General features: G+C 39.3%; 1 protein-coding gene across 3 annotated transcripts in view; it reads right to left on the reverse strand.

Moving 5' to 3' along the window:
- PDPK1 (3-phosphoinositide dependent protein kinase 1) overlaps nt 1–11,159 on the reverse strand; it is a 29,061-nt gene extending 17,902 nt beyond the window's left edge. Inside the window, exons 1-2 of one of the 3 annotated variants that reach the window (XM_035339273.1) lie at nt 11,053–11,159; nt 498–767 (exon numbers count right to left, since the gene is read on the reverse strand). In XM_035339273.1, the coding sequence (XP_035195164.1) occupies nt 498–710 (213 nt within the window). In that variant the 5' untranslated portion in view covers nt 711–767; nt 11,053–11,159. Of the gene's footprint in view, nt 1–497; nt 768–10,199; nt 10,333–10,838; nt 10,993–11,052 lie in introns of those variants that run through there. The other 2 variants (XM_035339271.1, XM_035339274.1) reach the window with 2 other exon arrangements.
- Nucleotides 11,160–12,585: the final 1,426 nt, after the last annotated feature.

The raw sequence follows: 12,585 nt of genomic DNA on the forward strand, positions 1-12,585 counted from the left end.
GAAAGAATACTGGAAAAATATCATGTTCTTACATTCTTCCCTAAGCATCTGGCCTTGGATCCCGTCACAAACAAGATATTGGGTAGAAGTTTTTACCATGACCAACTCTAAGCCCAGTTCAAATCCTTCATGTCATAAAATTTTAACATAACTCATTAAGCATCAAAAACTTACATTAGAAAGCACTGTCTCCTAAAAAAAAACAAGAATCAAGTCATATCAAGTCATTAGGATACAGCGGGACTTCTGATGAGTTAAAAAGGTACTTAAAGCTCAGCACCTGTATTCAGTGCAAGACTTAGTATTAGTTGTTAACATTTAAACAACTACACCCTGTTCATTTACTCTTTAAGTTGTTTTCTCCAGATTTAAATCTTCCTAATATTTTCTACGCAACAATTTTTGAAGTTTTTCCTATTTTTTTTGGCAGACTAACAAGAACTGTTTTTATATATATATATATATATATATATATATATAAAAAAAAATAAGGTTACCGTCGAAAAAGATCCTTCACCCAGAATTTTCCCAAATTTGAAGTCATCGGGTCGTTTCTTTCGAGGCTGTGGAGGCTGCTGTCCTGTATGCTGCTGCAAGGAGTTTGAACTAGATCTTGATTCAGCTGCAGTGCTCTCCATGTTTGATCCCTGTCTGCTGCCACAGGTGGAAATGACAGATGGAGTGCTGGAATCTGCTTGGCTTCTCACCATTGATGGGGATGGACAGGAGCATAACACCACACTAGACTGGATTGGAACAGCATCATACTGAAAAGGGAAAAGAAACTGTTATCCCTATACCTTCAAATAACTATACCGCACATCTGCACTTTATATCCATTCCTTCCTATTTGAAAGGACTATCATGAAGATGTCTTTAGTGAGGAATGCAAGTGTTTATTTTGGAAATGGCAGCTCTTAAACAGACACCATTTACATCATGCTGCATATGTATATATAGCTATAAGTCAAAAGTCTGAAAGCTTTAATTCACAAATAGAGGTTTTTCAGACTCAAGAAGTCCTCTCCAACATTAAGGAGTCAAATATCAAGGTACATTCTCCTACAAATAACATTATCTATATAAATTAACATTTATATGGCTGTGCCTCTGACCATCTTAACAAGTGATAGTTTTCCTGAAACTTAAAAAAAAGGTTACATAGTTCTGCATTAACACTTATATTCACTATTAACATTAGAGATGAAAAATAAATCACAAACTTCAATAGACAAAGGATACATTTCTACATACAGAGATTACAATTACTTGGTTTTAATTGGAACCTCACTTTTTCTAACAGCATTCTCTCTAACACACATTGGAGGGAAAGGACACCAATAAGATACATACAAAGGGCAGGTCAACTGGATGATTCTAGTATCAGCAATATTTATTTATTAAAGACTGCACTGGTCTGATCTTTTACGACAAAGGATTTTACAGTATCTAACCTCATAAAGACATCCCAATTCCAAAACAAAGAGCCAGACACAGCAAATACAGGAACAGACACCCCAAATAACAATTCTTATAATATACAAAGGAAGTCTTCATTTGGTAACCTTTCATCAATTTTTCTCATGTAAAACCAAGCAAACTAGTCAAGCTGTTTCCCTCCCTGTTCCGAATACACCTCCATTAGTCTGTCAAACTGCTTCAAATGTTTTACTTGAAACTGACAAGAAAACATAGATAAGGGGAGAGCTCTGCTGAACCTCCTCTGACAATAAAAACTGAAATGCAATGCAAACAGAGGGAATAGTTGAGAATATTAACACTGTAGATGAGCATGGGTTTTTAATCTCAGCATTCTAACATACAGTCAGCAGAATGCAACAATAACAACTGAAGTCTCCTAACCTCAAAACAGATTATACAATCCTGACCTAGTCTGTGACATACCTCATCTTGATATTCAAATAAACATTACTTCCAACAAAAATAGTATCTAATGAATTACAGTTTGATTCAGAACAATTTCCTGCATTCCTACCAAAACTCAGTGTAGAAGGGAATTGGACTTATGTTCAATTACACATTTAGGCTTAAAGCACCTAGCTCCAAAATTAACAACTTATTATATTTGTCTGTAAATAGTATAGTAAGGCAGCAGAAACACTATTTATCCATTCAGTGGCATTACAAAGATACACAAACATATTTCTACACGTGTAAAGGTATATTTTGTTACCTTACTCTGATAAAAAATTATACAGCTAAAATTCTCATTTTTTTCACTTTCAGTGAAATAGATATCAATTACTGTAAGTTTGAAAAGTAATTATTATTAAACAATTGTTGTAAACATTATCCCTGGAAGAAGCATTCTCTTTCCAATCTGAATATAGCCTACTTGCACCAAGACCTCTACTACTCCTTACGTCTTTTTCTAAGGAGTGCAGCCAACTGATAGAGCAGGAGGTCAGAAACAGGTATAGCTTCTTTTATTAGACCTTGTCTGAACCTTGCGATATAATAGTCTGACAAGAAATTTGCCTATAATGATAACTACATGCAATATTTTGAACAGCTTTTTTTGAACAGCTTTTGTGAGGACAAAAGGATGTCAAGTTTGGGTGAAGATTTGGAGACTAATGGGAGAAGAAATTTGTTTTTTGAAAGTTCACTAACTCCCTCTGAGAACAGCATATGTCCCTGATCAGAATTAGTTATACAGCATTCTCATCTTTGAAGAGAAGTATGTTGATGCTATTATTCTGAAAAAACAGTGTGCACACACAAAGTATACGTGCAGTAGGGCACTATTCCTTTTACATCTTCTTTGCAGATATTTGAGTTGACACTTTCCCCAGATTGTCACAGAATTAATGGTCACTAGTTATTTTCCCCTCACATTCTTATAGCCTGGCTGAATCACATTTCCTTCAGACAGCTACTCAAAGGACAGCTTGTATAAAGATACACAGTAGCTACAATTAAAACCATATTGTACTGTTCTCCATAAAGACTGCAGCAAAAGCTGAGCACAAGAATGACTGACTGCTCAACTGCTGAAGTGATGCAAATATCGTAAATGTCCCATTAATTGAAATATAGTGAATAGACAGACTATAATATTAAGATTTAAATGATGAACTGTCTCCAGTCAGGCTATCCAAGAGCAACAAAGGGTATACATGTAAGAAAAGAAATGGCACTGCAGGGGATCTGATTGGATTTTGCAGCTACCGAGATTGCCTTGATGGAAAACAAAAATAAACAACACAAAAGCACCAGAGAGCACGGAAAGAAAGCAGAGGAAAAAAAGGTGTTGGATGCAGTTAATTTCATATACTGTGCAAGTAAATAAAATCACAATGAATATCACGTGTAGAAAAGTCCTATCCTTGAAGGACAAAGAAATACAGGAATAAGGGATGTTGTAGGAAGAGAAGGTTATTTCCAGCCAAAGTATAGTACCAATTAGACAGAACTAGTTTGTCAAAATCGGTTAGTCAAAACATCAGTTAGTCATCTTCTCAAAGGAGAGTCAAGATTAAGAAAAAAGAACAGAGAAAGATGCAGAAGATTACCTAGAAAGAGACAGAACGATACAACTAGGTATGCTGCATCTGAATATTTACAGAAAACATCACTCCTACACTCATCTTGCCACAGTCTGCATGTTTTTATATAGTATTTCATGTCCCGGATTGTTTACCTTCTTGTTTTAGTTTTTAAGATATTCCAATAAAGCATGTCTAGAGAGACTGTTTCTACATGTGTCTCCATGTATGTCAGAAATAGAACAGAGGCCATCTCATCAAGCCTAACCTCATATAGCCTCATTTTATTATTATTATTATTTATTTATTTTACAAAAATCTGGTTTAAGACTACTTCTGCTAAATCCAGCCACTTTAGTGAAACTAAGTCAATTACTGAATAATTGAAAAAAAAATCTATGCTGCATCTACAGAAGCTTGAAGATGCTCTCTTTCCAGCAATTATTAACACTTCTCAACTAGCAAGTCAGTGAAAGCACAGACCCTCACACAGTGACAACACACTTGTGTTCCTTACCTATTGCACAACACGGATTTCCATGGACCACACTACCACACTGATAACCACCGTTCAAATCATTCTATATCTGTTTTTAAGATTTGGTCTCTAACACTACCTTCTTTCCCAAGCTCTTAAGGGTGCTGTTTCAAGTTTACCCCCATATAGAAATTCTTTACTTCTTTGTACAACATACATTGAAAACCTAGCAAGGAAGAACAGAAGTCCATGGAATCTAACGGTAAATTGGATCCTGCCACTAATGCTGGACAAGCATTAGAGAATAAGTCAAAAACAACTACTTTCAGGAGAAAAGTCAAGAGACTGAACCCCTGAAGAAACATCTAATCATCTGACTAGACTGAGCTCCTGTAATCTGCGTTTATTAGTCTGTCTTTGCCCTTTGGTATCAGAGCACCCAGGACTCTAAAAACTAGGATGACCTGCAATTCAACAGAAGTCATACTGCATACAAAAATTACTGAGTACTGTATGTAATGAGCATTAGGCTAAATCAAGATAAGAAGTTCAGAGACAATTAGGAATACAAATCAATAATAACATGTATGCCCTACATCAGCAAAATCTGTTTCATCAATGATCTGATTCAGAAAGTAACATGGCAGCACCCTAGGATGCCTATGAATTAATCTTTTCACTTGAAATAGAGCTTGACGGGCTTTTAAAACAGATACTGCATGATACAGCGCAAGATATTCTTCCCAGTTGTCACAGTACCTATTCCAACCCCCACTTTTACATCTCTGCCAAACAGTCCTCTGATACAGAAAGATCTTCCACAATCTATGAATCTAAGATTCAATGTCCAGGTTAATACACTTGTCTTCGAGTAAAAATATGGAGTCCATCTATTTATCTGTGCAATTAAGGAGGGATAAAGGCCTTTACTTCACATTAAGAGAAAGTAATTGTTTTAAGTGGACAACTGTTTTGTAGTTCTAGAGATAATGTGACTTGTTGCTATTTTATACTGTGATTCTGCTAAATACAGTTTACATTAAATAGATTTTACATTAACAGGCAGTTATATTTATTATATTTTCATGGCACACTGGTGTTTCAGAAGATTGAGAAAAGATACAACTGCATGAAACATAGATCTTGTACCTGAAAAATAGAGCAAGAAGGGGCAATCAAGAGATATACACACCTTTCCCATTGGTGTGCTGTCAAACTGCAGTGAACATTAGTTCTTGTACATTGTATCCCAACATCTATTTATTCTCTGGACTCACCTAGAAATCCACAGTCAGACTTTCTGCTAAGCAGCCTACAGTACTCTCTTTCTGTTAGTCCTTTTTACATGTGTGTGCATGTGAGAAACAATATACTGAATAACTACTGAAACGCTATATTATATAGTTTATATATGCTTAAATGTTTGTCAATTTAAAGAATTTTAGAATAGATGTATTTGTCAACACTTACTACCTTCAATACTTTCAGATTCTAAAAACTGAATAAACAAATGCCAAAGGCAACATATACAAGCCCTGGCTAAACTTGACATAATGCAATGGTGCAACAACCTATGAGAATTTGATTTGTGAAATTTTCTACATAGATATTTACTTGTATTACTGTAAAGCACAAGGAGGTTTTTTTGTTTGTTTTTTAAAAAAGCTCTAATCAGCAGGTTTTTGCTTTGTGTTTTCAATGAATCTTGGAAAATGAAAGTACTATATTCATAACAGTCAAGAAGATTAATCATGAAGAATCAAATGAATTCATTTTTCTTCCTAAGCTTTTTGAATACACATTCTGAAGAAGTTCACGGCACATAAAGAAGTGTTTTCAGTTTGGGGAGACATACTATATTGTTCATATAAAAAAAATCTCAAAACATCAGAAGCAAAGCTCAGCTCTGATACTATCTTCTTCATGATTGAACTGACCAACTACCATCGCATCACTACTTTCTAGAGATCTACAATGCAGTTTATCTGTAAGTCAGTAACAAAGAATTCACATTCATGTAGTAACAGCAAAAAATATAATTTAGCTGATAGACACAAATATTTGTAAGCACAACACCTCTACGTTGTTAGATTTGATTTTTTTCAGATAGAGAATAAAGCTATGTTATCTACAAGACTGACTTTGTTTCTACAGAAATTAATTTATAATGTAAAGAGCACAGTTGCCCCAAACACTGCAGTTAATGCAAATACCTTTTTCTAAATTTGACAACACATACCGTGGTATTTCCTGCTACTAATTTACAGGATTCTAATTCCACATTCAGCTAAGGATAAAAGCTAATGAGAGGATTTGAAAGAATCTGCATACCATCCAGTTACCCTCTAACCTCCTCTACATCTAAGCAAAGCACTCAAGTACCAAGCACCTTAACGGGCAGACACTATTTAAGGCCATCCACTCCAACCCCCCCCCCTCCCCCCCCCCCCCGGAGCCTCAAAAGAGATCAGAAACAGGAAACCACAAAAATTTCTAAGAACCCGAAGTCAGCCTATGGCCCAAATAGCTACAAACGTAAACAAGCCATTAAGAATTCATTTCATGCAAACAGATCCATTCCAGCTCACAAGAAAACAAAAGCCATCTGGAACAGCAATAGTCTCAATCACATACTACATGATCAGTTACCTGATAAAGCACAACAATGCTAGAGGTGTTGTGCAGCTAATAAACACAAAAGAACTTCCAATAACAGATTCCTTGCTAAAAGTGTGAGGATTTAAGAGGCGGAGACAATAGTCTTGAGTGAAGAGCAGAGGAGCAGCAAAACAGAGGTGGCAGTACGTAAATACTATGTAGAAGGGTTGGACAGCACAATCAAGAACTGTAATGAATTCCTTCAGAATTACCAGAGAACTGAACATCAAACTTAATACTTTCTTATCGGAAGTGCTAAGCAAGTTTATCCTTGCGTGTTTTTTGTTTTATTTTATTTTTGCTATAAAGAATTACAGAATATTTGCTAAGTGAAACAACTTTTAAAGCAGAAAAGGAAGTCTCAGCTTCAATGTTTACATCCAGTTCTTTTACAGACCTTATTAACTTTCCATAAGTTTAAATGCAAGGTGTCAGAAAGGGAAGTGGGAAAGGAGAAAATTAATCTCGCCTCCCCTTTTTCATTACATATACATAACCTAACTTAACCACCTACAAAAAAAAAAAAAAAACCATTTGAAATTTTGAAATACTAGAAACACTAGTTCTTTGGTTTTGTACAAATTCTTCAGAAAGCTCCAATATGAGGAACTTAGAGAAGGATTTTAATCTTCCAAGCACTGTTTTCTGAATCACATTTTTCTCTTTCCATACTGAAAAGTAAATTCTCACTCACATACTTTATCTGATGCCATGAATATGCTAATTCTACAGCTTTTATAGGAAAAAAATGTAGAAAAGATACAAGTTCAGTGTTGAAAAACATGCGTTTCAAAAACATTTTTGTCTTCATAGATCAAGCCTATTTTATTACTTTGCCAGTTTATTACTTTTTTCAGTCTAAAACAAGTGACCGCACTCCTGGTTTCATGCCTTTTGTAAAAAAAATCCTGCAAATACTTCAGTTATCAGCATCCCTTTCCAAGTTCTGCCTGCAATGCATCCTTTCTACTAATCAGCTTTAGAGAAGCATGAGCCCAAGCCTGCAAAGGTGTCTCAGAATGTCTACTTGTATAGTTACAAGACCTATATGAAACAGACACTACTTCTAGCATTGTAAGTAATAGACCAAGTTACCCAAATAAAGATTTGCTTTAAAAAAAATAAAGATCCCACACCTACCCACATATTGGATTCGCTATTTAGTTGAAAATTGTCATGGAAGCATTCGAATGAGTCCCGCAGAGGGCCACAAAGATGATCAAGGGGCTGGAGCATCTCTCCTATGAAGACAGACTGAGGGAGTTGGGGTTGTTCAGCATGGAGAAGAGAAGGCTCCGTGGAGACCTTATAGTGGTCTTCCATTACCTAAAGGGTTCCTACAGGAAAGCTGGGGAGGGACTCCATGTCAGGGAGTGCAGTGATAGGACAAGGGGTAATGGCTTTAAACTAAAAGAACGTAGGTTTATATTAGATATTGAGAATAAATTCTTTACTATGAGGTAGCGTAACACTGAAAAAAATTGCCCAGAGAAGGTGTGGATGCCCCATCCCTGGAGGTGTTCAAGGCCAGGCTGGATGGGGCTTTGAGCAACCTTGTCTAGTGGGAGGTGTCCCTGCCCATAGTAGGGGGCTCAGAACTGGATGATATTTAAGGTCTGTCCCTTCCAACCCAAACCATTCTATGATTACACCCAGATTATCCTCCAAATTATCTCCTTTCCACTAGCTACCAGAATTTGTGTTAGAAACAGGAATGCATATAAAATCATTCCTCTTAAGCATATTTTATTTTTTTGCCTTTGAGCATTATCTTTAGTTCTCAACATCTATATCTCTTATTATTTTCTATTCCTGAATATGGCTTTGGTAAGAGATTTACAGAAAACTTAGGCCAATTAAAAGCCTATGCGTGAGTGATAAAAATAAGTCATAGCCTTACACTGAAACCCAAGAGAATAAATACTTAGTAGATAGGTATATAGGAAAAAAAAAATACATATTGTCTGGAAGTTTTATACCTATGAATAACTACAAACATAACTCTTACCAGCCCACTGCAATTTCTCATGTAGATGCAAAACTTACTGTATAAAGCACCTGGTTCTTTGAAAAACATAGTTTATATTTGTTCCATGAGAAGGAGGGGGAACAACATTAACAGTTTTGCTCAGACATATCCGTGACTATACTACAAGTTTTATCAGGACAGAAACATTAGTAGAATAGAACCTGCCTTGTAATAACTACTAGAGCAGTTAAACCTTCCACTGAAGACATTGCTGAAGTTAAACATATAAAGAACTGTTCTTCCAGACTCTTAATTTCAAGAGGAAGGGAACATGTTGATATAAGACTCAATACCCTTACAATTAAAGGATTAGCAGCAAATAACTAAGACCACACCGGCAACTTCAACTATAACAGCACTAAAAATGTTTCCTGTTAAAAAATGCAATTCTCTCCTTAGTACTGCTTCAGAAAAGAGAAGAATGTTTTAGGCAATTGACCCTACATATATGAATACAAAAGTTAACTGTTCAGGAAGAGGAATGTTGAAGTATGTCTTTTAAAGCTATGTTCTGTTTTGCTCCCAAGTCTTTTGCATTTCTAGTAAAACAATCACAGAACCCATTTATGTCACTAATTCCATCACAGTAACATTAACTGCATCTTGCTGAGTTTCAGAAATAATGTATTTCCCATATTTGATATAATCTGATTTACAAAAAGGCTAGCTGAATCAAACCACATCTGCCTGCTAATGCCAGCCAGTACACTCACCTGAACAGAGAAACGTTAAATGGGATGAAAGAAAAGGAACTGAAACTAAGTTACTCTGAATAAACATTTTCTTTTTAACAAAATTGGCAACTTCATTCTTCATTCATTTGCTCTCTGTCCAACTTTCTCAGAGATCTGAATTGCATATGGAAGAACAGAAACAGAAATATTTGGAGGGGAAGAAAAAACAAAGTGATGAGCAAGGACAGAAGCACAAAAGGAAGCATGCTCCCTCTTCAAGTGGGTTCAGAAAGTAAACAGAAGTCTTCCCTGATGCCAGCAAGCAGCCCTATGGAGCTCTATCAAGTGGCAGGAAAGCAAAACTAATTCCTTTCATAATCAAACATGGGTTTATTTCTTAATCCTTAATGCAGTATTCCATGTCCTACCCTGTAGGGCTATTCCACATATTAACTCCCGTTTTCATTCAATAAATACAATTACCGTAAGACCCTACAAAAATTAAAAAAAAAAAATCACTAAGCATAAAGAGTAGAGCACGTTATACATGGCTTCAAGAATCTATATAGGTGTATCAGTCTGTATGCAGAAGACCTTTCTTAGCTAATTCCAAACATGGATATGGAAAGTATTACTGCCAGTTGGTTACACTACCATTGCTGAATACTGGTAGCTATTCTCATATAAAAACAAAAAATAAAAGAAAACCCCACAATTGTCATAAGGTAATTTCTACGTTAACTACACTGTATAATTTATAACACGAGTTAAGATCTACCACTTCCCCTTCTGTGTATCAGCCACAATCCCATATTATATTTATCAGCGTTCACAAAATGGAAGAGTTTTACCCTCTCAGACGAATGTAAACAACTGTTTGAAAGGGCATTCCACTATTACCCTCGGAGCCTCTCCCACACATTTCTTCCCACTACAAAAGAAATCGGTTACGGGGATTAGAAGCGGCTCCCCTAGCGTGGCAGCACGGGCCCTGCCGGGAGAAGGCGATCCAACAGACACAGCGGTGCCCCGTACCCGGAACGGGGAGCGGCGCTCCGCGAGAGGCCGCGGGGCGGCTCCTCGGCCCCGCTTCCTGCCGTTGCCGGGCCGAGCCCGGGCACCTGTCGCCGCGCTCGCCGCACACTCCCAAGCCCCTGCCAGTGCCGGGAGCAGAAGGAGGAGAGCGCCCCCCCCCTCCGCGCGGCCCGTAGCACCCCCGGGAGGCAAGAAGCGGAAGGAGAATCGGCGGCAGCAGCACCGGGGCCAGCCCCACGCAGGACAGAGCTCGCCCAGCCGCCCTCTGCGCCCGAGCAAGTGGCGGGCACGGGGGGCGCCCGCGGAAGCCCCGGTAGCGTGCGGGACGCGGGCGGCCCGCCCCCTCACGGACGGACTGGGCCCGGCGCCTGGGCCTGCACCTTCCCCCAGCTCCCCCAGCGCGCCGCGGCCGCCAGCGGCCCCGGCCGGCCTCGGCGCCGGCACCGCGCACTCACCAGGTGGCTGCTAGTGCTCGCCATGGGCCCCGCCCGGCCGGCGCGGCCCGCGCTCCCGTCGCCCTTTAAGAGCCGAGCGCACGGCCGCCCGGCCCGAGCCAATGGGGCTCTCGCATCCTCCGCCCGTGACGTCACCCACAACAATACTCCCCCCGCCACGGGCAGGACTTCCGCGCAGCCCGCCAAGCCGTTGGTCGAGCCGCCTGCTACTCACTTGCGAGCCCGGACGGAGCGTCCCCCGTCAGCCTCAGCGTCCGCTGCCAATGCGGGCATGCGCAGACGCCGCGCTTTCGCTCTGGGCTTCGCTTCCTGCCAGGAAGCTGTGTGGGGTGAGGGCGGCAGAAGCCTCCCCAGCTTCCGCCCGAAGCGCCCATCCGGACGCTCCCCGCGGCGTAAGGGCGCTGCGGGAGCGACGAGCAGGTGGCGTCAGGAGAAGGCGGTGCCGCCGGGCCGCGTTCTGCGCCGCTCGGCGCCTGGTGTCGTCGTTCTGCGCGTCCGCCAACGCGCCTCCTGCCGCCTGCTCTCCCGGCTGCGGCCCGTACCTCGAGGTGCGAGCTTCCGCTGACTCGTTACTGTTACGAACCCAAACGTGTAACAGATACAGTTTCAATGTAGGCGTTCTTAAAAGTCTGACTTCTCCGGAGGGGAAAAAAAAAAAAAAAAATGTGCTGTGCTCCTTGGGTATGAATTCACTGAATCTGACATGCACTTTTCATTACAAGGCTTTCACCATCTCAGAACTAAATAATTTTCATCCTTTGTAATAAATACACCCAACAAATACTCATCAACACCTTTAACTGCTATATGGTATAACAAATGAGACCTTGTTATTTTAGGTAGGTGTGTATGCAGAAAGCATTTCAACAGGTTATCTTGCCAACCTGTGTTCATGAGTACATAGAATGTACTTTACTCACAGAAGCCAGCCAGATCCAGTGTGAAGCACTAGGATCACAAACACTGAGAATGATGGGCCGTTTGTGCATGACACCTTCTAGCAAACTATTTTGTCAAAGGATTATTGAATTTTAAGAAATTACTCAAAAGGGTAATGCAAGGAAATACCATATTTTTTGCACAGCCTTATCAGAATTTACAAATTACAAATAATTAGCCTCAAATAGCGCTGGGGCAGTTGGGCAGGACAGCAGTCTTGCAGTGTCCTAGGGGTAAACTACTTTAGAAAGATTTCTACAATAGCCAGTGTAAATCAACCTTCTTGCATGGTGATTTTTTGCTTCACGGACATCTAGGACAACGGATCACCATATTCCTTTTTAAATATATATATGTGCTTATTATATATATGTATTCATACTTTCACCCATCTGTTTTTCAGGCTATCCAAATTCTTGGCCTTTCTTACAAGCTGTATTTTCTTTTCGGGATTCTTTCCAACAGATTTACATCTTCCTGAAGATGTTTGTTTTGCAAAAATACTTTACAGTGAATTCCATCTAGCCCTGCAGAATTTAACAAACCTGTTAAGTGGTTTAAGTCAAATTCTCTATCTGCTACTATCATCTTGTTAAAATGAATCATAATTATCTTCATAGTCAAACTATATTGTGCTAGTGAAACAAAAAGATGCAAAGGATCTATTTGAATTCATGTATTTGAAAACCAGCAGAGTGGCATCGTGCTCAATAGCCACACTGTTACAGTATTAATGCCCTATCAGAGCTATTAATAAACTTTCTGCTACTTGGCAGAGTTTTCCTAGTCTCCTTACCATAATCCAGTA

The sequence above is a fragment of the Oxyura jamaicensis genome, chromosome 14 (assembly GCF_011077185.1).
Source record: "Oxyura jamaicensis isolate SHBP4307 breed ruddy duck chromosome 14, BPBGC_Ojam_1.0, whole genome shotgun sequence".
NCBI lineage: Eukaryota > Metazoa > Chordata > Aves > Anseriformes > Anatidae > Oxyura > Oxyura jamaicensis.